The 24,741-nt window shown below is 41.1% G+C and overlaps 1 protein-coding gene across 1 annotated transcript; it reads left to right on the top strand.

The window, feature by feature from the left end:
* Positions 1-2: 2 nt before the first annotated feature.
* LOC309447630 (merlin-like) lies at positions 3-23,470 on the top strand. Its single transcript, XM_082068452.1, has 21 exons — positions 3-198; positions 701-782; positions 1,181-1,290; positions 4,291-4,512; positions 5,423-5,540; positions 7,531-7,656; positions 8,026-8,148; positions 11,453-11,536; positions 12,029-12,097; positions 12,303-12,385; positions 13,603-13,678; positions 14,123-14,260; positions 15,931-16,005; positions 16,547-16,660; positions 17,099-17,221; positions 17,739-17,956; positions 18,822-18,924; positions 19,437-19,561; positions 20,042-20,192; positions 20,824-21,033; positions 22,049-23,470. The coding sequence occupies exons 4-21, from the start codon at positions 4,505-4,507 to the stop codon at positions 22,082-22,084; spliced, it is 1,980 nt and encodes a 659-aa protein (XP_081924578.1). The 5' UTR covers positions 3-198; positions 701-782; positions 1,181-1,290; positions 4,291-4,504; the 3' UTR covers positions 22,085-23,470.
* The last annotated feature ends 1,271 nt before the right edge of the window (positions 23,471-24,741 follow it).

Below are 24,741 nucleotides of genomic sequence, written 5' to 3'. Positions count from 1 at the left end.
AATGAGGAAGCAGGTCTTGTTTTCTCAGGGAGCCGCTGTCTGTGGGTAGACCTGCCCTATCTCTGGCTGCTGTGGGTTCACACAGCTGACCCCAGCCTGAGTTTTTGGTACAAATAACTGGTCTGGGTCACCTCACACAGCAGTGATGTGTTGTGTGGTGGGGCTGGCCCTGGCCTGGAGCTGCTGAAGAAGCTTGAGGTGGGTGTGAGAGCTGAGGGGCTGTTTCTCACTCTACATTTTGGGGGAGTGAAGCTCTTGGATGAGCACAGGCTCATTTTGTCCCTGTGGCACTGAAGCCTGTTTGCCCAGCAAGTAATTTTATGCTCTTCCACCTGCTGTTAAATTATGTAAATATACCAAATAAATATACAAAATCTTGAAGATTTTTACATTTAGTTCTGAAATAATTGTAACATATATGAAGTAAGAGCTGGCCTAGTGTCCTTGCTTATCCATACACTGGTAAAAGTCAGTTTCTTTAAATCCATATCTAAGGTAAACAATTGAAAAAAAAATCTGTACAGTCTGAATAATGGCAAAAAATCCAGACTTTGCCATCACCTTTAAGGTAATGAGCCCCTGGTGGCTCATGGAGCCTGTGGTCTCTGTTCCTGTGACTTCAGGTTGAGGCTGTGTGTGGTGGTTCGGCTTTTTTGTTTTTTAATTTAAATGTGTTCACTTACCTCTTTGCACTGACAAGATTTTTGGCTGCTGCCCACTTTTCAGGCTGGTTGTCTTCAGGTATTATTGTCCCATCATCTCTCACCACAGGAAGAAGACAGGTAGGGAATTGTATTTACTTAATAGGATGACACTGTGTAGCTTCTCCTTTTTAAGGTGGCTGGGCATGGTGAGAACAGGCTATTCTTTGTATGGTTGGAGACACTGTTGAAATAGTCTGATCAAATATGTCAAAAGAGTTATTTGGAAGTTTATTATCAGTTCTTACAGATATTGAAGTCAAGATTCATGGGCTTCTCTTGTTATAGTGCCTTATTGCTTGAATTACAGTGAAGTTGGGAGGAGTCTTGCTGGCCTGGGCAGGAAATGGTTAAGAGCTTTTCATATCACCTGGGAAAGCAATTCTTTGATTTTTCAGAGGGCGCTAACATGCTGCAGTTCATAGGAAACAAAGGAAAGGGGATCAAGTATAAAAGTTGTTCTTGGATTTTATTTTCAGTGGCAGAACTTGTGAGGGCTGGATATTGATGCCTGCTGAAAAATACGGAGCTTTGGATTGAAAAGGATATTTTTTTTCTTCTTACCTTTGTTCAGAAAATGATCTGCAAGGTAAGTCTTGATTCCAGCTGGTGACTTTAGATAACAACTTGAGAGGTAAGAAAAACCTTTGTATTGCTGACCCGTTCTAAAAGAGTGAATTATTTCCTTAAATTGTTACTTGGGCAGGGAGCACAGGCAAGAAGCGTGAGTCAACAACTGTAAAAAGCCCACAACACTTTCCTGTATTGTCTGCATTCAAATTGCTTGCATTAATTTCTGTGCTTAGGTATAGAAATTCAGGAACTGGGAGAAACATAATGAGTTGGGGGAATTTGTGATTAAGAGTTGCAGCAAATATTTCAGCAGTGACAGGAGACTTTCAAATTGTAGTGCTATCTGCATTAATGTAGTTTTGCAGTTGATGCTTCAAGCATCTTCTATTGGTGGCTCTTAAGTGCTTCCTAAACGTTGTTTCTTTAAGCCACACTGTGCTCCCAAGGGTTTTATATTTCCAGCTAGTGTGAGGACTTTGCCAGCAGATGGTACAGTTGCTGTGCTGATCCTGCTTTTGGGGGTGTAAGGGGGCTTTACCAATTACCATTAATTCCTAGCCTGTCTGCAGCTGAGACTGAGGAGATCTCACTTTAAAAAGTGCTGCTGGCTTTTTTGTGTGTGAGAACAGATGCTTTTTCACTTGAGTGTGGCTGCCCAAAGTGTGGTTGGATGGTAATAGTCACTGAGAGCAAGCGCCATGTGAAGGGAAATCGTTATATCCTGTGGAGAGCCCTGCAAACCATCTATTCACCTTGGAAATGCTAAACTGAAAGTAAATTGTAACACTTGGGAAGGTTAATTATAGCCTGTTTGCTGAGGTATTTCTCTGTGTCTGTCTCTAATGTGCTGAATTCTGGTGGATTTATTGAGCTTTTGGGGGAAATGCTGGTTTCCTTTTCTTTATCTTTGGACTTTTCAGTTACTACAGTAAGTGGTATCTGATGTGTGGGTTATTTCCCATTTGGATAAAGTGTGTAGTGCTGTGACACCGATAAGCATCAGTCCCTGCAAGAGTCACCTTGCCAGTTCTTCTTGCTGCTGCTGCTGGTCCCAGTTTCTCTCGCACCCCCACGTTTTGCTCAAGTGTTGGTTTCTCGTTGTCAAGAAGGGAAGAGAGTATAATCCCCTCAGAGCTACTGGATGTCACTTCTTTTATCTTGGATGCAAACACACTAAAAGGCAGAGTCAGGAGTGTTTAGTTCCTGCAAGTGATATTCCTCATCAGCACATTTCTGTTTCCCTCATCAAACAAAGCTTTTATGGGTTTTTGCTGGTTTTCATAAGGTGCAGGAGAAGCTGTGGACATCCACGGCTTCTGAACTATCTGTTCCCAGATTCTGGCTAGACAGGAATCTTTTATCACCCTGCCCTATTTTGAATTAATGTGTTATTTGGTGGGGTTATGATGTGCTCTGATCTATCGCATTTTGCAGCATGTGGGTCTTGAGCTCAGATCCCTTTGGCAATTGCAGAAATAAACCACTGGAGCTCAGTGACAGAAACTGTCTTGAAACAAGTTGCACATGATTCACAGTTAAAAGTTGTTATTAGTGAGGATCTAGCGTGGATTGCTTTTGCATTTAAGCAAAAGATTGCAAACCCAGATTGTCTTATTTGGTGAGATTTCACTTATTTGGAGAAGTTATTTTCCTAAAAGCTTGGCTGTTAAGTGCTTTTGCTTATGTTGTCAGTATTTGACATTCATTTAGGCTGTTCAATGTGAAAACATTTTCTATTTCTTTACCAGTGCAATTGATTAAAATGCAGTGTACATTTCTTGGGAAAATTTGATATTCAAAAATGTCTTTTTGCTGTGAGTCAGAATGTACTTTTCCGTGGAATAAAAATTCTGGAAAGGGGAAAAAAATGCTATTGGAAATGTTCAACAAATTATATTGTCATTTCAACCAGGTTATATAAAAAAAAAAGAACTTCAAAGTTAAAATGAAAGGGTCTGGTGTGTTTGTCATATTTTGTGAAAATTGATACATTTTTTCTGTAGTTGTTCAATTTTCTGTTCAGCGTTTTCCATATGAAACTCTTTGAGAATGTTCTGTACTGGCTCTAACTCCAAGTTCCTGTTTAATTCAATTGGCTGTTTCAAATTACATATTTAAAATGAATTATGAAGCTTTTTTCCTCCTTTGTCTTCAGCTATTGGTGCTGCTTCTAGAACTAATAGGAGAAGGGGTTATTTTCAATGTTGTATACTAGTTTGTAGTTCTCATGCTTTAACTGCTGTATTCAGTGACACAACTGTTTACAGCAAATCTCTGATTTTGAAGAAAACTGGACAGGAAAGACCTCTGGAGTATAACAGGTTAAAATACAGTTTTGCTGTTAGTTGTGTTGCAGCTTGCAGATCAGAGATCAAAAAATTACTGGCATAATTACTGCTGGTTTGGATGCCTTCATGTGATGCTCTCCCTGTCAATATTACTGTGCTCACATTAAACCACACTATTGTGGTCACTTATTGGTTTCTAAATATTCCTTTCCCCTTAGTTGAAAACAGTTTTCTATGCTATATAGAAAGGACCTGAGCTTTGCTAGGTAGTGTGTGCTGAGGTGTTGCCTAAATTACAGAGGAAATGCAGCCCATTCCTTTAAGGAAATATTTCCTGAGGACAAGGGGGTCCCCTGGGGTGATGGCATTTGAACTGTGAATGTGTCTGTCCCCAAAGCACCTGGGCTTGCACTGGTTCTAGGTGGTGTGAACTGGTGGCAAGAACCAGTTTGGGATGGCTGCTTTGGGGGTGTATAGTTCCTCCTGTTCTTGAGATGGGAGCAGATAATGTCAAACTGTTTTGGACAGAAGTTCAGGAAGATAGAAATTTCATCCTATGATTTTCCAGCATCATAGTATTGTTAGTGATTTTTTTTCTCGGCGTGCAACTTGTCTGTGATTTAATTAAGCCCATTATTCCTTGTCCTAACCATTGTGGTCATGAAGAGCAGACGTCTCACCACACTTGTCCATTCTCTGTACTAAGCAGTACTTTCATTTTACCACAGATTATTTTCTAGACTTTGGATTCTCTCCAGTTAGCTCATTACCTTTCCTGAAGAGCATTGCCCAAACCAAACAAGACTTGAGCAGGAGCTTTACCACAGCCAGCTGGAGGGACAGGACTCCTCAACTGCTGTCAGATGAATTTCCTCCTGAGATTCACTTCCCCACTCTGCGTTATCAAAAGTACTTGTTCTCAACTTTGCTGCTGATATCCATATGATTTGGTAATTAACTCATCTGTTCTCTGCCTCAACACAAGTTGAAAATAAACATTTCCATATGTATTTTGCCTCCTATTTAGCTACTTGAAATTTTTGGATGAGGGGCACATACAAAGTAAGTGGAAAATGATCAGTACATTTGGAAGCCAATTTAGAGCTCAGAGAAGCAAAGAAGGTTACAAGATATTTTATAAAATCCTGGAAGGTACAAACAAATGGAAATTTTCAGATTAAACTAGAACTTTATTTTGGAATTCCTTAAGGAGAGATTCAAAGTCTGACACACTGTAATAGTCTTATATTGTAGGAAGCCAAGAATGCCTGTCTTCTTGACCTATATAGTTCATAGATACAATATAGGTTGTGCAAGTCAGAGCTATTAATTTTATAAAGAAATAAAAAAAAACTTCAGACTGATTCCTGTGCTCAGAAGTAGACATGAGAACTGCGTAGTGCAGATTCACACTGTCATTTGGTGCAAACCACAGAGACCTTTGAGAATGGGAATTTTCCTAGGATATGTAAAAGTGATGAGGAATGGCATATTCCTGGTGGTGTTATTCAAACCCCAGGTATTTCATGCAACTGTGAACATGCATTCACTGCAGAGTTTTGTTGTGAGACGCTGCTGAATTGCATGGATACAGGTGACTGTAGGGATGTTCTTTCTAGTAATATAGGAACCCAGTGTTTGCTGATGTCTGATGAAAGATGGGAGCAATTTAAATTTAGTTTGCTCCTTAAAATAAAGGTCAAACGATTTTTTTGTTGTTTCAACATCCTTTATTGGACACAAAAATGCATATTTAAAGGTGACTTTATTCTGCAAGTTTGGACTCACCCTACTTTGGAATCTATCCAAGAAAACGTTACTGAATTTCCAGTCGTAAGTGTGATGCATGTTTAATTTCAGGTGTGGCTATCCTCGTAAACTGAAAAATATGTCCATCCGAGGCCTGAAGAAGAAACAACCAAAGACGTTTAAAGTCAAAATTATAACAGTGGATGCTGAGATGGAGTTCAGCTGTGAGGTAAGTGTCCTCAAGAATGCTAGAAAGATGGAGCCTGACCTTGGTATTAGCACGACATACATTTGAAAAGTTCAGATCATCACTTCTCCACAAAATCATCTTTCTGTAAGTGACACGGCTCTTTAAGACACTGCCAGCTTGGATAAAGAAGTTGGGTCAGCGCTGACAGAGTCTTCTACAGCATCCTTATAGCTAAACTGAGGGAGTGCGGTCTGGATGACCGGGTAGTGAGGTGGACTGCGAACTGGCTGAAGGGAAGAAGGCAGAGAGTTGTGGTCAATGGGATGGAGTCCAGTTGGAGGCCTGTGTCTAGTGCAGTGCCTCAGGGGTCAGTACTGGGGCCTATAGTATTCAATATATTCATCAATGATTTGGACAAGGGAATAGAGTGCACTATCAGCAAGTTTGCTGATGACACCAAGCTGGGAGGAGTGGCTGACACGCCAGAGGCTGTGCTGCCATCCAGAGACCTGGACAGGCTGGAGAGTTGGGCAGGGAACAATTTAATGAAATATAACAAGGACAAGTGTAGAGTCTTGTATCTGGGTAGGAACAACCCCAGGTTCCAGTGTAAGTTGGGGAATGACCTATTAGAGAGCAGCGTAGGGGAAAGGGACCTGGGGGGTCTTGGGGGACAGCAGGATGACCACGAGCCAGCACTGGGCCCTTGTGGCCAGGAAGGCCAATGGTACCTGGGGTGGATTAGAAGGAGGGTGGTTAGTAGGTCAGGGAGGTTCTCCTGCCCCTCTACTCTGCCCTGGTGAGACCACATCTGGAATATTGTGTCCAGTTGGGCCCCTCAGTTTCAGAAGGACAGGGAACTGCTGGAGATAGAGAAATTATGACTGCAGAAAAATGTGGAAGAAAACATATAGCAATTCATCAATTGCCAAATGAATTGAGCTGTGCTGTTGAGGAGACAGAACTGGGCCTGATTAATTCCTAATCATAGCAAAAAAGACATAGTTTTTTGGGGGAGGTAGAAAACTGAGGTGCAGTGGGACTGGATATTCTGATGAGAGACTTGACTGCCTTGTGGGGCATTTAGTATTTAATTTACTAGGTCCCTCAGAGACAGTGTAGATAGTCACAAACAGTGTATTTCTGTGCCTTACTGACCTAGAATACTTGCAGAGTTGTGAAAATAAAAGATTTGGAAAATTTAGAGATCAGAGTCCTTGTTAACAAATCTAGCTTGATGTATTATTTCCTTTGCCAACTCTCCCTTCTCCCCAGATATTGCTCTTTTGCTGGGAGGATTTCCTGCTTTCCATCCAAATATTGCACAAAAGTTGTGTTATTTTGCCATTAAGATTTTAGTGGCTGACCCATTCAATTAGAAAAAATATTTTTAACATGTAGCTAAATAGAAGAAACAGATGTGCGGCCTCTTCAGTGAAAAAATGAGACACATATGTGTGAATTTTGGGACCTTTAATCAAAATTTGTTCTCCATGGAGCCCGTTTAGCAAATGACTCTAAAAGACAGGCTCCTGTTCATTTAAATCCGAGTAGCATAAAGACTGGGCTTGGTGCCACTGAAATACCTGAGCTATGTGAAAACTGGATTTTCTTTGATTGTTTGGCATTTGTACACTGTGCCCTGACACTCCTTTGGTTTCCCCTCATCATCTCTCCAATTTATATAAACTATTGCGTAACGTTTTAATGAATATTGATAAAGCCTTAGTGTGTCCTGGGGAATCAATAGCACAATCCTCATTCTCTGTGCTCATAAAATGCCTGATGTTAATGGTTAAATGACCAGAGCTGCTCTGTAAATGTGTCTCTGGAGGAGAGAAAGAAGAGGTAGAGCATCGGACCTACTGCACCTTTGCTGTAGACAAAAAAAGGGATCTTTCATTGGAAAGACAAAGGTAAATAAGAGTTCATAGGAGTAAAGCAAATGATAGCCTGGTTTCCTTGGCTAAAATGTAACTAATTCATTTAAGATATACCTGATTTTCTTAATTTTCTTTCTCTCTTTTAGATGAAGTGGAAGGGAAAGGACTTGTTTGACCTGGTGTGCCGAGCACTTGGTTTAAGGGAGACGTGGTTCTTCGGCTTGCAGTACACAATGAAAGGAATATGCACCTGGTTAAAGATGGACAAAAAGGTACAGGAAACAAAAAATAGTGTGGCAATTTTCTACTTACAGAAAGATTTACTTTTTTAGCTCAGGAGCTAAAGGAATGTGTTATATGACAACTCATAATTTTAGATGGTATCATTTTTTAAGACTAAAGTTTGTTGTGGTAATGTGGTCTAATTGCTTCTATGGCATTTGACCTGAAGTGTGGCACACTAATCACCTCTATGTGCACTGATTGCTGTTAGATTAAAGCTCAGCATTACCCTTACTTCTAAAATATGGAAAAGTTGCTTTCAGTGGATTATTGGCTGTTTTCTGAGTTTCCTCTGGAATATTATTTTTGAGACACTTATGTACAATTTTTACTGCTGATTTTATTTCATCTTCGAACAGGTTCTAGATCAAGAAATCCCCAAAGAAGATCCCATTAGCTTTCATTTTTTGGCTAAATTCTACCCAGAGAAGGTAGAAGAGGAACTATTACAGGAAATTACCCAGCATTTATTCTTCCTTCAGGTCAGGAACAGTGTTTTGACTATGAATTCCTTCTGTATTTACCCCAGTCCTTTTGTGTTGTCTTTGATCTCACTGGCAGCTGTTTGTCTCAGAATGATTCTGCTGGCTTCAGCTGTATCACTGTGTAAAGATCTCATTTATATGAAGTACAAACCTCTCTCCTGACTTATGTTTTGTGTACTGATAACCTGAATGGTGGTTGCCTTCTGCTGGCTTTTTGTTCTCTTGATGGCTTCTCTTACTGTTTGTGATAGGAATGGGAGTTAAATTGCTGAGGCCTGTAGTATCATGTAAAATGACTTTTACACCTGGATGTTTGGGTGATAATTCCACACCTGGCTACTCTGGATTTGTTTTATTCCTATAGTATGTGTTTGGAAAAAAAAATCCATGCAAGGCTGGCACTGATTGAATAACTGTGAGGCTTTTGCCCTAACTGATCAGTGCTGAGAAGTATAAAGTGAAACCATCATTTTATCAGCTGAAGGAGCTTTCTTGAGGACTGTGGCTTCTGCTCTGGCTGCAGATGAGGTGGATGAAGGGTCTCAACAGCTCCTTGTCATTGTTGTCTGAGACCTGCTGGTGTAGCCTCTGGTGTAACCATTCCCTAACCTAGTTCTTTCAAAACGAGCAGGATTAGAAGAGGCCTGTTATTAGATGTGTGCACTGTGTGGGGGAGTGACTACACAGGCAACTATGGTGGCAGTTGTGAAAGTGGAGAAGGAAGGAATCGTGATAAACAGTTGGACAAACAGCTTTTTTACCCATATCAGGTGTAGATGGAACAAGACCTCTGACTACAGCCTGTCCCTGTACCTGGTCTGCACACCATGGTGCTGCTTACAACTTTCCATGAGATGGAAGCCAGTAAAAGTAATAAAATCAACCACACATATGCACTGATGCGTGTAGCTTTGCAGAAGCAGTTTTATTTGCCACTTGGTTTTCTTTTGTGTCAGAAATTTGGGGTTCTCTTGGCTCTCTTAAAGTAAACGAAGGAGCAAATTCTTGGAGTGCAATTCTTTGTTATCAAAATAAAGCTGCATCAACCAGTAAAAGCCATAGCTGCAGCAGCAGGCTGTACATGTAGCAATGGGCGTGCAAGTGAGTTTTGGATGGTCATTTGTTGGTCAGTTTTGTTCCAATTGTTGTGACATACAGCTTCTCTCCTGAGTTGCTGTGGAGTCTTCTGCAAGTTACAGCCTTCTGGTGTTGCTTTATTCTGGTGGCTTTCAGCAGGATGTGTCTGTGCAAGCAGCTTGGGTGTATGGAATAAACTGTCTGCATCTGTAAATAAACACAGTAAATACACTTGTTCCCTGAGGAGGATGTGTTAATGAAGTAATGGGAAAATATTGTTCTGAGGGTTAATATAATAACTAGAACTTCATCCAGAACCCTTAAACCACTTGGCAATTTGGTTTTTTAAGCTAATTTTGGAAAGGAATGAGAGGGGCAGAACTCTTTTCCTTGCCTTTTAATCCTGATTTTTTTCACTTTTTTCTTTTCTCCTTGAACCTGCCTTGACTAGCAGATATGCAATTAGCAAATTCCTCTCATTCCAAAGTAGAAAAACAAGACTGAAACAAATTTGAACTTGCAAAGTTTCCTGACTATAAGAACCCAAGATCGCACCTGGATGCTAATAGGAAAAACATGTACAGACATCTGGATGCCTGCAGATTTCAGCCCTGCTGTCTTTTCAGACCTTTACAAATTAATGTGGCATAACAGCTTTTTGCAAAATGTGTGAATAAGTGTAAATGACTAGAGCTGAATGTTGTATGTTTAAAGATCAGGTGATTTTCTCTTTCACATATATAACAAAACCTTGTAACAACTGATCAGAAAAAAAACCCCAGACACTTATGGGGGATTTATATTAAGTTGCTCTGAACTCTGAAATGTATGATTTGTACTATGGAGTATGAAAACTGGAGCTTTCCAATTTGGAAGAAAGGTCTTTTCAGTCTTTTAATTCTTTCCATTTTAGCAGCTTAGAAAGAATTTTCCCTGTACTAAACTCAGGTTTATATATTGTGCTCACTAGAGACTAAATTTGAAAGAAAAACTTTCTTGATGGTTCATTTCAGTTCACAGTAGCTACAAAGTGTATTTGTAAAGGTAGCTTGGTGTTACCTTGAGTAATTTTTCTTTTTGTGAGTGTTTAACACTGTGTGCTATGCAGAATTTTTTTGTCTTGTGCTTGTTAGCAGTCTGAGTACATCACACCTGAGAGGAGGATTTGTGGAGATTAATTTCCCCTTCTCTCTTTAGATTTCTAAGTAAATTACCCAACTGATTTTTAAATCAAGCAACATCTTACAAACCATTACACCTCTGATCTTGGCAGCACCATAGGTTATTAAAATGAAAAGAAGGATTCTTTACCACTTATACTGAGCTTTTACTTTTAAGCCCCTATGGTTTTGTTGTGCTTAGACCACTACACTTGAATAAATTCAGTGCTTTGAGGCAACTTCCCTTTGTGGGGTCTCCTTCGTTCTCTCATTCTGGTAATCCTGAGAACACACTATTACGGTTTTCAGTATGTCCTTGTCAGTATTAGTCAGCTGGACAACCCTGAGCAATCTGGTCTGGTTGGATGTCCTTTTGCTATGTGACCTCCAGAGGTCCCTTCCAACCCAAAATGTGATGTTTTACATCTTGTAAAGCTAACCTTTTGCAGCAAAACTCCCTTTGCGCTTGTTGTAGTTGTGTAGCTCTTTAGTGTCATCTTAAATGGGAGGTCAAATCACTGTTTGCTGTATCAAATCGCTGTTTTCCATAGACCATTTAGTACATTGAATAGAAAGAAATTATGCTGATTTGCAGTAGCTGAGGAGTTCACCTGCCCTTTTTATGGCTGAAGGTAAAAATGGTATGGATTAATTCTGGGATATGTGTTGGTAAAAGGGACAATGAGAAAGGTCCTTAATTCTATTTGTATGAAGAAAGAATAATGAAAAGACTAATGAGATGAGATTTAAAAGTTTCCACTGATTTATGGAAAAGGCTTTTTCCTGTTGTTCTAAACTGTATAATTAGATTGAAAATTTAACAGTTGGTAGTTATATTTTCATTGAGCTGTCTTGCTTTCGAAAGTTTCTTTTTCTTTCATTAAATGTAATGATAAGTAAAGGCTTCCTGTGTTTCTGAATGCCATTTTATTGTTGCTGTTAACTCATAATGGTAATGTTTGGTGCCAAGTTATAGTCTGGGCATGTCTAGTTTCATGTCAAACTTGACATAAGGCCTCATTTTGAGCTTCCTTAACTTGCTCCTTTTTTTCCTCTTGATTTAGGTCAAGAAACAAATACTGGATGAGGAAATCTATTGTTCTCCAGAAGCAACAGTTTTACTGGCTTCTTATGCTGTTCAGGCCAAGGTTTGTGCACAACAGTGCCTTTTTTTATTAACACGTATACATGGTGTGGTGTTAAAATTTGCTGTGAAAGTAGATCATCCTGGGAGGTACAGGCGCAGCTAGAAAAATAAGCATTAGATGCCCGTACAAGGATTTTGGTGTTATATACTGTGCTTTCACACCTATAAGGGATTTCTTTGGACATAACATTTTAATATAATCTTGGTCCAAGATGGAATTATTTCCTGTTTTTCTAAAAAAAGGTAGAGAGCTGCAGGCTGAGTGAGGGTTACAGGCCACTGGAGTAGCTGTATCAGAGCCACCTGCATAGCACAAAGGCTGGAAGTCAATTCCATGGACAGTTCAGATCAGGGGAGCTGTTTATTATGTTACTTTGTATGTGGGAGAACCAAAACAATCTGTCTCAAGCAATCATGTCAAACTCTATAAGCAACAAGTTCTTCAGCATTCTGGGTGTAACAAACTGAAATATTTTTTCTTTTCTTGGGGCAGTATGGTGACTACGACCCAAATTTTCATGAACCAGGCTTTCTAGCCCATGATGAGCTTTTACCCAAAAGGGTAAGTCTTTTCTCTGTTTAAAAACCAATCTTTGAATCTACTCTTTGCAGCGCAGATCTTGCTGTGGGATTAACTGTTTGTGTCTGCCCTGAACTTGGCAAAATGACCGAGCTGTGAACTGCAGTGCTGTGTTCATGTTGCTTAGGTGAGGCAGCACATGTTTTTGGATGGTGAAAGGAAACCAAACTCCTTCCTTTCTCTGCAGGTCCTCAGGCAGTATCAGCTGACAGCAGAGATGTGGGAAGAAAAGATTACTGCTTGGTATGCTGAGCACAGGGGTATTGCCAGGTATTGAAATAATTTCATTATTTTGAAATCTCACACATTTCAGTAACTGGTTATTTGCTGTGTTCAGTCAAACTTGGCTTTTGTAGGGTGAGCAAAGAAACATTGGTTTCCAAGCTGTGATGTTAATAGGTTCATTTATGACTAAGGATAGACTCCCCCACTTATTTGGGGTAAAAAGTGTCTTGTGTAAGGCTCCAAGTACTTGTAAACTGGACTTGCTTTGAAGTGAACAGAGAAGCTGGCTGCTCTTGTAGAGCTTCGTGACCTAACATATCTAAGTCAGGACTTCTGTCTCATCAGGGTCTATATATGCTGGCGGAGAGAAGTTTCTGCAGAAAGTTTGAGTTTTGTTGAATTTGCAGTTGGCCCTGAGAGTTCAGCCTTTTCATATAAGGCCGTTAGCTACCTGGAGTTGCTGGTGTGTCTGCCCTGTGCAGCTGCTGCCTTTCTGCAGCCACATCACATCAGTCTCCCCCTAGAATAAAAAGAATGAATCTGATATTTTAAACCTTGTGAAAATCATGCTTCAAAAGGTTGTCGGCATACTTATCAAGGAACCGAAATGCTAAGATGCGGCATCATAGTTCCTGGACTGAGTTTCAGTGCTAATCCATGTGGACATCCAGCTGCTTCAAGGCATCCAGTGTGCCTGGAAATTCAATTAAACAAGTAGGAGCTGTTGGCACCCAGAGACAGCATTTCCTAATAGTTGGGTTAAATTTCTCTTTGGCTGTTCTAGATGCTTCTTAGCATTATTTTTACTGAATATTTTCCTCAAGACTTACTGATGCCTCACCTTGAAGGTGCAGAGATTCCTGCATTTCTTTGGCCTCTGCCCAAAGCTCTGTTTAGAATTTGTTCAGGACTCATTTCTCAATGAACTCAGTTTCCTGAAGGAAATATCCTCATGGCATGGAAAGCAATTGTAGGGTTGGTCTCCGACATAATAATGGAGTGGCAAAGCTAACACAAGGATAAGACTGGACTTGAATTTTAATCAAGATTACACTATACATGATTCAAAATAAGCACAGCATTACTGTCTTTATTCTGTAGAGATGCTGTTTTTATTATTCTTTTTCTATTTTTGAGAGTAAGATGGCAAAATTAAAAGTACAAAGAACTAGATTGCCTGTTCTTTGCTAAGTGGGAAATGTACTGCCAGCTAGAAGAGAGAGGCTGGAATCTCCAAGTATAATCATGGTCTTATTCTCTAGGGATGAAGCTGAGATGAACTACCTGAAAATTGCCCAAGACTTGGAAATGTATGGTGTCAATTATTTTCCAATTGCTGTAAGTGCTTTATTTTAGCAGTTTTCCATTGCTGTAGATGTCCTGTCCTTTTAAAATCCTCCAAGGCGTTTGGATCTGGGACTCCTCCTGGTTCTCTGTGCTGATGGTGGGCTGTGTACTGATTGTCCTGACTTGGTTTACATGCCTGCTAAATGAGTAGGTGAATAAAACAGTTAAGATTAATGTTTTACAATCTGAGAAAGATCTTGAGTAGCTCCGGGTATGTAACAGGAAGGAAAAATAAACTCAAAGTCTGAGCTGCTGAAGTCAACCTAGAGGGCTGGGTATATTAGCTAGCAGTGACAACATTTGTAATATTTTGTGGAAGCATAAAATTCCAAAAAAATACTGATAAATATCCATTTATTAGAATAAGTACGGTTCTTGTCTGTGGTTGTTTAATGTAACCATAAATGGTACTTACTGATACATTTTGTTTTTTAGCAAAATAAAAACCATACTGATCTCCTACTTGGAGTGGATGCCAAAGGGATTCATATCTACAGCATTAATAACAGGTTTTCTCCAAATAAGTCGTTTGAGTGGAGTGCTATCAGAAACATTTCCTATAGTGAGAAAGAGGTATGATGGCTTTGATATATTATTCTTTTTGTATGGGCATGGGTGTGGACTGGGATTCTTGGACCAGGCTGAAAGCTGTCTCTGTTTAAATAATTTGGGGGAGAAGGGGAAGATTCTAGGGAGCTTTGTTATGAAACTAAAAATAACAGACCTGCCTTTCAGATGTGCTGCATAACCTCAGTTCCCTTAAGAGCCAGAGGCTGCTCTGAGCTCTCCAGACATGTGGAAGCACTGCTGTGGTTCCTTCCCTGCTGCTTGGCCTTTGCAAAACAAGTGTGTTGATCTCTGAAAAAGATACTATATTATGAATGCCACCGTGACTTTCTTCAGTTATCTCAGCAGGAATTAGATGATCTGTAGAGACTTAATGCCATTTTCACATGCAGAAGCTGTCCTTGTAGATGAGGTCTGAAGCATGCTGGCAAGAGGAGACATGCAGGGAGATGTAGATGTTTTTTTGCCTGAGTTCTGCCAGTCTGTCAGTGCATGATGTCAGCATGTCAGCACAACCCCACCTTTGCAATTTCACTGTCATTTCAGAGCCCGTCTTTTACTTGTAGAAAGTACAGTGGGGAGTGGGTGAATTTTAGTCTCATGACAGATCATGTGGCTACATGGAAGGCTGTAATCAGAAAAACCCAGGAAAAAAGTACATTGATACTGAAATACCTGGAATTTATCAGCCAAAGGACAGCACAGCCTATTCCATTTTCAGTGGGCCTCTTGAGAAACATTGAGGATGAGATTTGCTGCCTGGACTTAAATGTACATACATTAAATCAGGCAGGGCAGCCTACAGGAGACCTCCAGAAAGTTTTTGGTCCTTAATGACATTAAACTTCTTCTCTGGTCTCTGAATAAGCTGCTTTAACTCCTTGTTGTTGGGAAACTGGGCAGCCCTGTATATTCACTGGCACGTTCAACCAGTTGTTACCTACAGGGTAAAACTGTAGGATGTTATGATGGCCTGAAATTATACATTGCATTGCAAATTAATTATAGGAATAGAGCGCTAGCTAACCCATGAGTCACAGAAAACAGGATCTTGAAGAATGGAGCTGTATTTTGTTATGCAACCAAACTGAGCACAATGTACGAAGTGAAACAGCGTGTCCTGACCTGGCAGCATGAAAAGCCCTTCAAGTCCTCTGGAAACAGCTTGAGAGACAGCACTGAAAATGTGAGAAAGCAGGAGCTCCAGGGCTGCTACCTGATGGTCAGAAGAACAAATCCTTCAGGCCCTCAATGCATTTTGGTATTCAGAGTGGTGTTTGACATCTCCCTGACTTTAAGAACATGACTGCTCCGGGGGATTAGTAATGTATTCTGTTTTCCTGATAACCAGCACTTGTTCCAGTGTTCCTGGTATAGTTTGCAATGCACAGGTGGTATTATTATGAAAACCACCATCCAAACTGGCTTTATCTTCTAACAGGCTTTATCTTCTAACACCTGCTATGGGAGCAGATGAGGAGCCTGTGTAGCAGCAGCCCTGGTTCTGATGCTTTTGAGCAAAACATTTTTGCATCGCTCTCCCCTTGTTTGCAGCATAAATCACTGCTTCCCTGGAGAGAAGTGGAGAAGGGCTGAAGTTTGCAGTAGTATTAATAGCTTCAGTTTTGTTTTTACACCTTCTCACTGTGTTTATTTTTTTTCTTTTGCCGGGATAGTTAACTATTAAACCCCTTGACAAAAAGGCAGAAGTCTTTAAGTTCTTTTCCTCTCAACTCAAAGTGAACAAATTGGTAAGTGTCCTGCTTTCCTTCTTTAAAACTGAGCCTGTTAATACTGACTGATACCTGAGTGAGAAATATTGTTTGTAAAACCTGTGGAGGGGCCAGGGAGCATTGAGTTTCATGTGTTTTCCTGAGGATTGCTCTGTCTGGGAAGTCAGGGTGCATGCTTGTTCTCTCTGGGAAGGGGAAATGATGGGTGGAGAGTGAGATATGGAAAAAGGCCCAAATCACAAAGGTTAATACAGATGCTGGAAGGGGAGGATGTAGCGTATGGAAAGGTGCAAAACCACTGCAGCATCTGCCTATCTGGATGGTGTGTGTTCTGAATCATGTACTGCCTCTCCTTTCATGGGAGAAGCAATAAGGAAGGGACCAACTGGCCAATTGTCATCTCTGATTGCTTCCTAACACAACCACAGGGCCTGGCTCACTTCTCAATGGGCTTGTGGAGGGGCCACCACAGGTGACCATTCCCACAGCTACATCTTGTGTACTCTTGGCCTAGATCTATTACCTTCATCAAAATCACATTTGCTTTCTTGTTGTTCAGATTTTGCAGTTGTGCATTGGAAACCACGATCTGTTTATGAGGAGAAGAAAAGTAGACTCAATAGAGATCCAGCAAATGAAAGCACAAGCCAGGGAAGAAAAAGCTAGAAAAAAGGTAGATTCTTACTGCTCCTATATTGTTGAAAACACTGATTATTATTCTGGCTGGTGCCCTTGTTGTCCATGCATTGCATCAATACGTGTGTGGGAGGTGAGAAAGTGCTGCTGCAGGATTGAATGTGGGAACAGCTCTAGTGTGTATGCAGCACTGGAGGATGTGTTTGTGAAACAGAATAGGTGATCGCAAAGATTTGGGGTACATAACAAATGGATCCAAGTGCTCTCTCATCAGTCTGAAATAACCAGTATTACCCGCTAGAGGAGTTCAGCGCTGCGAAGTGCAGGCAGCTTCAGCATTGCATCTCTGGTGAGTATCAGTCCACCAGCTAGAGAGCAGCCTGTTCTTCATTAGGTGTGTTTGCTGTGCTGCCTCAGGCCCAGATGAGATTCTGCTGCAAACCCACAACTGAGGTATTGCTCATTCTATTTCCAGATGGAGAATCAAAGGTTGGCCAGGGAGAAGCAGCTCCGAGAAGAAGCCGAGCGAGCCAAAGAAGAGCTGGAAAGGCGTCTTTTCCAGCTGGAAGATGAAGCCAGGCAGGCCAATGAGGCCCTGGTGAGTAGCACATTAGTCTGAATATTCTTGTGCTTGATGGGCTTTCTTAGCTTGGAAGCATTTTTTTCTTATGGCTCCTGCAAGACACCAGGAGTTACAGCTCAGATAAGGCTGGAGAGTTTGAGTGCTGGTGGAGGGGGCATGCTGGAGTACGGGGGAGAACTCTCTGCCATAACCTCTGTTTGCTCCTCGTGTTTGATTCACAGTGCTTTTTTCAGGCAAAGAGGGAAGAGAGGAAGCAACCTTACAGCTGAAATTGGAAGTTTTTGATTGATGTCGTTGTCTAAATCTAAGCGAATTTGTCTCCTTTCTTTGCAGAGGTGAGAGGGAGGAAAGAAGTTGGGAAGTTCTGGAGCAAAGGAAGAACACCAAACCTTACAATTATGTTTATGATACTTTTTATTTTAAAGAATAATATTTTTGACTTGATCTTTTTGGGAAATATGTCCTCTTCCTGACTCTCTGCAGGGGTGATTTTGTAGATGCTGGATGTAGTAACTAAGAAATTTCCTCTTAGCTCCGATCCCAGGAAGCAGCAGAGTTACTGGCTGAGAAAGCCCAGATTGCAGAGGAAGAAGCAAAATTGCTGGCCCAGAATGCTGCAGAAGCTGAGCAAGAGCGACAGAGGCTGGAGATCACAGCTCTGAAAACCAAGGAGGAGAAACGCCTGATGGAGCAAAAGATGCGGGAAGCAGAGCTGATAGCAGTGAAGCTGGTGAAGGAGTCGGACCGGAGGTAAGATTTGCTTGAGTTGGGGTTGTGTGGTCCCTACTGGGTGGAGAGTGCTGCTATTCTCAGAGCTAAGCCCATGAGGCAGTGATTGTTCCCAAAGCAACACTTCAGAGTGACTCAGCCTTCTTGTGCCTTGTTTGTTCCACCTGGTACCAATGGTTGTGATGCAGGTCAAGAAGCTTATAGAGGATTTGGTGCAAGGCTTTAGAGATCTTCAGTATTAAACATCCAAAATGCAGAAGCTTTGGGGTACTGAGCTATCTAATTTGAAACAATCTGTATACCCTGTGAGTTATGAGGCTGTTTTCATTCATTACTATTAAGTGATGGTCTCTTGTATCTCTTTTGGGTCTTTGAGCAGCGTAAACCAAGTAAACTCATGTGGAATATAAACCATGCTGTAAGTGTTTGCATGGTCTATAAGACACTGCTGCCTGAAGATGCAGAGCAGACCAGTGTTGACAGAGGGTATTTAACTTTGTTATTAGGGGCCTTCTGCTTGTTTTAGGATACTGCCAAAAAGCTTGCCAAAATAAAGAGCAGATGTGTTGCACCTCTCCTCATGTCAGGGAGGATCTCTGACAGCCTGGAGAATCTGTATCAGCAGGTCATAACTGAGCCCATGGAAATTAGGAGTAGGAAAAACATGTTAATTCATGTAGTTTGTGCAGGATTGTCCTTGAAAGTGTGTCATGCTGTGTCCAGTTCTTTGTGTAACCATCCTACCACAAGTGTCTTTAGGTAAAGGAATCACTTGCAGTAATGGATCTTGTTCTCTGGAAGCTAGTGAAGTGCATAGCTCTGAAATCCATGTGTTGTTTTATACTGGAAATCATTAACCATTCATGTCAGGATATTTGTCTTATAGAGCCAAGGAAGCGGAGCATCTGAAACAAGATCTGCATGAAGCCCGAGAGGCTGAACGGAAAGCAAAGCAGAAACTCCTAGACATAACCAAGCTTAATTATCCTGTAAGTTTCTACTTCACTGGTCACCACTTCAACTTCAGAGATAGTCAGATGTTGATTGCATTTTTATAGCCCCCATCAAGCTGAGTAGAGGCATGTCTGCATCCAGCTGAGGGACAAACACCTATAGGACCAGGACTTAAACACAGTGTGGCCAGGATGGATGCTGTTTATTCAGGGCAGTGAGTCAGAACGATAAAGGTAAGACAAAAGTTAAAAATAGGGCTGGCATTGGGACTTAAGGAGCAGAGATTCTCTTGCCTTCATTTCTCTGCTGAAATAGATAGGAACACTGCAGTCAGAGTAATTCTCTGCCCTTGGATCTATGGGTTGTGGACTTCAGTGGTTCATCCCAGGACACTCAGGTAGAGGGGAGGCTGCAGGAACATCTGTGTGTCTCAGAATCCATAGCTAACTTATAAAATGGCTCAACATGGTGTCCTTGGAGAAGCTGGGGAGATAAACCCCCCAAACCAATCAGCTCTTACTGACAGTGCCTGTTTTGCCTCTTTTAGCACATGGTCAAGTACCCACAGTCCTTGCCAACTGACAGAGATGCCAACTTTGACAAAGGATCCATAAAGCTGGATTTGAAGGACATTGACCTCAAGAGACTATCCTTTGAGATAGAGAGAGAAAGGTATCAATATGCTTATGATGTAAATAAATGAAAATGTTAATCATGGAAAGTACAGAAAGGAAAAAAATCTCTGGGAATCACAGTTCATTCTTTTAATAACTTGGGATGGCCTCCTACTTGGACATTCAGCTGGGAGTCTTTTACTGAGCTGCTGTGGGTTGTCTGTGTAACACCAGTTATTTATACAGAGTGTTCTGGTGGCATCAAGCCATGAGAGGTCCAGAACCCTTCTGTCTTGGAGAGCATTATGTCAGGGGCAAAGTAGTTTACTGGAGAAACAGCATATTAGAGGACAGAACTTCCCCTCTAGTGTTGAAGTGTGGTATTGCCTTGATCTAGTATATCAAATATGTTCATTTTGCTCATAAAAAAAAAACCAAAATGAAACAAATCTTCCTCTTTCCTCCTTATACACACACACACCTGTTCTTGAGCTATGTCATGCAAAGAATCTTTTTGTCTCCAATGTGTGAATTGCAGGCTAGACTACTTAGAAAAGAGCAAAAAATTTGAAGATCGACTGAAAGAGCTGAAGTCTGAAATTCTTGCTTTGAAACTAGAAGAAAAACAATCTGGGCTTTACTCTCATTGGAAGGAAGTACTGGGATCCTTGGATCGCTCCATAGGAAATGTATGTACACAAACAGCTATTTTTTTTTGACATGAACAGTAAAAGAATAGTGTGTGTGTGTGCCAAAGGTAGTTGCTCTATTTCAGTTCAAGGCATTTGTTTTAATACCCTTGAGAGTAAAATGTTAAAAGTGTGAACACAGACAAGGAAAGTTCATGTCAAAATGAAATCCAAGAAGCTTTACCTGGGTGGGATACCAGTACCAGAAGCAAAAAATAATAATTTTATAGATTGTGAAGCCTAATTGTTATAACTTAACACATTTAAAAGTGCTTTCTCACAGTTTGCATCACATTTTCATTCACATGCTTTGTGGTTGGTAGAAGTCATAAGTCTTGGTGTATTTTAAGGCAGTGGGGAACTAACCTGGATTTTTGTAGATTTCTTGTTATTTATATAAGCAACCTCTTGCAGAACCAGTGCAAGAGTAGGACTGGCTTTATCTTCCCAGGTTGTTCCACATGTAGCAAAAATGGCTCTGAGTCAACTGTTTCAGAGGGAGAAGGGAGGCTTGGAAAAATTATGAGAAGACGGCCTGTATTCTCTGGCTCTGCATCTAATGTTCTTTTTGGCATAATCAGCATTAATATAGAGAGGGCATTAAATTTCCATGTGTTCTTTTCTTTTAAAGACCCCATCATGGATGAAAACCTTTGAAACTGGAGATTCATTGGATATAAATCTTCAAAGACCTCTCCCTGCTTACTCATTAAATACTACAAGCAGCTGGCCTTGTACCAACAAAATTCAACACACAGTGCCAGTGGTGAAGTCATCTTTTGAAGCAAATTCCTTGGTTGCCAACAGTGTGGGCACAGGAACCAGAAAACAGATCATAAAGGTAATCAGATTTGTAGGTAAATTCCCAAATGTTGTTTAAAAGTGTCGAGTTCATAGAGGTGAAGAATGGTTGGCTTCAGGGATCTGTTTGGTTTTCCGGCTCTGTCACAACCTCTCAAATGACAAGTCAATGTGTGGCTGTTGTGTGAGTTTGGAAACTATGCATTGGTGCACAATTCAGGGCTCTTTAGAACTTGAGGCCACTTGTTTTTTCTCACTCATAGTCTGAGAATGCAAAGCTGTAAGCCTTGGTAGATTAAACAAAAATGCCTGTATGTGGTAGGAGGATCTGCGTTAAATTTTATTTGTATCAGCCAGGCTTGGAAATAAGAATGTGCTCCCAGGTATAGAGACCTTAAAACATAGTGCTTCTCTTCTGGTTTTAAGAGGCAGGGAATAAGATACCAGTAAATGCCTAAACTTCTAACAGTTCAGTTCTCTTACAATGTATTTGCTGTCAAAGAGCTATGAAGAGCTAATGAGCTGGGTCTTGTGAGAAAACAACCTGCCTTAAAATTTCACTAGCCTGGAGAATCTAGTACGCATTCAAGGGGAACTGTGAGGGCATGTGGTCTTGAACAGTGGGAAGGAAATCAGCTTTCTCTAGGTAATGGTAATTGTGCAAGGTATTGGAAATAAAGAAATTTTGATGTATTTTTCTGGTTTGGATGAATAAAACTGAGGGGTTTTAGGATCAGTTAAAGGCTCTAGTATATAACATTCAAGGCCTGGATCTTCAGGGTTCTGTGCTGAACTAGAACTAGAAGGAACACCACTGAGATGGGGAAGCAGCTCGTTCTAATGCAAGTAACAGAAGCAACTTTTGAGACTAACCTAATCCAAATAGGGGTGAGGCAAATATACTTGTTTCAAGAAGGAAGGAAAAGCTATTTCAGAGCATCTTGCAAAAGCTACAGAGTCAGGGGATAAAGGAAGAGCTGGACCAAAAGGAGTTACTTTCCTTTAAGTAGGAGTTCAGGGCAAAAACTGACTATTCCTATTTGATTTGCCTCTAGGTTCAGCAGCATGACTCGGATGTGATCTACATTTGAAGCCTCTCGTTTCTTTACCAGACTGGTAGAACCTGGGGGTTATCTTTTTCTGGCTGCTGCAAAATGCACCTACACAAGGATGCTCACGCAGCTCTGTCTGCTGACAGACATCAGCATAAGAGACAGTACTGTGATTAGAGCGGTGCCTTTCAGCTTCCAGGCAGGTAACCTATGCTGGGAGTGCTAAAACCACCAGAATAAAATGGTTGATGTCTTTGGGTACAATGGTAAATGTACAAACCCAGAGGGTCTTGTTTACTACTTATGCACTTTTGAAGAAACACTTTTTATACTTTGCTAAACCTTTCTCCCCTAGGTGTTTTTACACACTGACTTACTATGGTACTTGACTTCTGTAGAAAAGATGATAGCTATCAAGTATCCAGGAGATGTTTGGGATGAGGAAAAAAAATGTACACAAGCTTGGTGGTTACCTACACAATAGACCATGTTTTTGGGCTGGTCCATGGGATGTGCCTCTCACAGAGCTGCTCAACATTTTATTGTTTGCCTGCCAAATATTTTCTTTTTCCTGCCCAAATGTTTCTTGGTTTGCTTAATTGATTTGCATTTCTCTGTGAGAAATCTCAGCTTTTAATTCCAGATGTAAAAGTGAACATCTTTAATAGCTCTCATTCCTAGGGGAATCCTTTGTTTGGAATGCAGAGCTTTTGTTCTCTTCCAGTTTCTTTACTAGATCAAGCACTTTGTTGCTTTTGCTGCTCCAGCAAACTTGGCATACATTAACTTGTTTCCCAGATTTGTGTAACACAGCTGCCAAACTAGACAAAGACAAAAGATGCTGTTGGTGTCTGATAAAGTTGGACTTGCTTCTGATGGAGAGGTGCATGCAGCAAAATGTCTGCCTCATTAGTAAAACATACTTTCATTTTCTGGTTCTGCTTGTGTTTAAGTGTCTGTTTTACCATAAATCTTCAGTCTGAGGACTTCTGGGGAAGCTGACAATATGCAGCTGTAGCTGTAGTAGTAGCACAGTTGAGCATGTGATGTAAAAAATGAATGTTAATGTTGTTAAATATCGTGTTCTAAAAGCTAAGATTAAAAACTACATGCAATAAAAAGCTTCAATTTCCATTTGCTAGTAACAGCTTTGAAGTGACTTTGTCAACATTACAACAACATTAACAAGGTGAGTTCTAAGAACAAACACACTAATCTCTGTACACATCTACAACAGCCTGAGAGCACAGCGGGGGATAGTGTCAGCAGCCAGCTCTGTTCTCAGACGTTACCAGCCCTGGCAGTTACATGGTGAGATGTACATCCCAGCAATCTGCAGTGCTGTCCTGGTGTCTGTTCCCTCAGCCTCCAGAGAAGCTGCTGCCTCTGGTGTGGAGACAGAGGGGAGGGTGTTAATTCTTTTCACAGCTCTGTCTGATATGAGATGTTTGCAAACTTTGGTTATTACATGCGTAGTTTCTGATGTGTCTGGAAAAAGCCTCATCTGTGAGATGGAGCAGCTGTCAGAGGTGTCAGATTGAGGCGGCATATGCTGTCAAAGTCCCGAGGTTGGGAAAGTGGTAGTAGAGGAGCTTGGACAGTGGTGAGATAGATGGTCCTAGAGTAAAACAGTACAGATTTCCTCTTTTCCTATTTCTTTTGTCTTGCCACAGTTAAGTAAGCTTGTACCCTCACTTTGCCACATGTGCTGGGGCTTCCTTTTGTTGTTGTATCTGGGCTGCATCATGGGACAGGGAATAGAGGAAGAAAGCTGCTCCACATGTGATTGATTTGTGTCTTTGGACTTGGTCCTGTATATCACCATAAAGACAAGGACAGGGTCACACTGCTGCCAGCTTAAAAATGAAGCCTGTATGCACATGCTGTTTTCAGCCTGCTGGCTCATAGGTGTTCTTGCTCTGCATTGCTCATGTGCAGCACCATGTTCCTGCATACTCATATGGGTGTTTGAAAGATTAAATGGGGCAAGAGGAGCTGGGATCTGCTGGATCTGCTACAGATGTACTGAGCTGTTGCTGTGAGGGCACTGCAAAGAAGAGTGCTATCTGGGTGTTAGTTTGCTTAAAACCTAAATAAATATTTGCAGCAATTAAAGTTTGTTGGTGCTTTTGATGCTCGTACTCACAGTATTGACCACTTCTTAAAACAGGCAGCTGCAGATGTGTTGAGGGAGCTGGGAGGTTGTATTTCAATTGAAGAAAATGAGAAGCATGAGCCCTGGTTTCCCCTAAAGCAGGGAATAGAATGCAGGTATCTTTTTTTAATCAGTAATTGCAAGGTTTGTCACTCTAAAGGGAAAGGCATTTATCTGATGATGCTGTCAGCATCTTTGAACACTCCAGGCCCAACACACAGCTCTGGTGAAGATCTGTGGACCTGCAGTCAGCAGATGGTGCTGTGATGCTGCTCTGCACAGCTCCTGTGCTGGACAACAGCTGGGAAACCCTGCATCACTCCTTGGGAGTCTCTGCCAATTTCTATGTTCCCACACTAACCTGAACTTGCTTGTTTTCTCTTCCTGGAGTTTAACCTGACATAATTGTTGATGGGGATCCAAAATGTGCAAGCACTATACTCTGAGAAGGGATTATTGCACAGCTTAGTCCCATGGGTATGAGCTAGCTCCCTGTATCGCGGAAAAATCCTGTAACAGTTCTGACACATCGTTATCATCC

Source organism: Streptopelia decaocto (assembly GCF_964273445.1).
Source record: "Streptopelia decaocto genome assembly, chromosome: 18".
Lineage (NCBI taxonomy): Eukaryota > Metazoa > Chordata > Aves > Columbiformes > Columbidae > Streptopelia > Streptopelia decaocto.
This window is presented reverse-complemented; position numbering and strand designations above follow the sequence as displayed.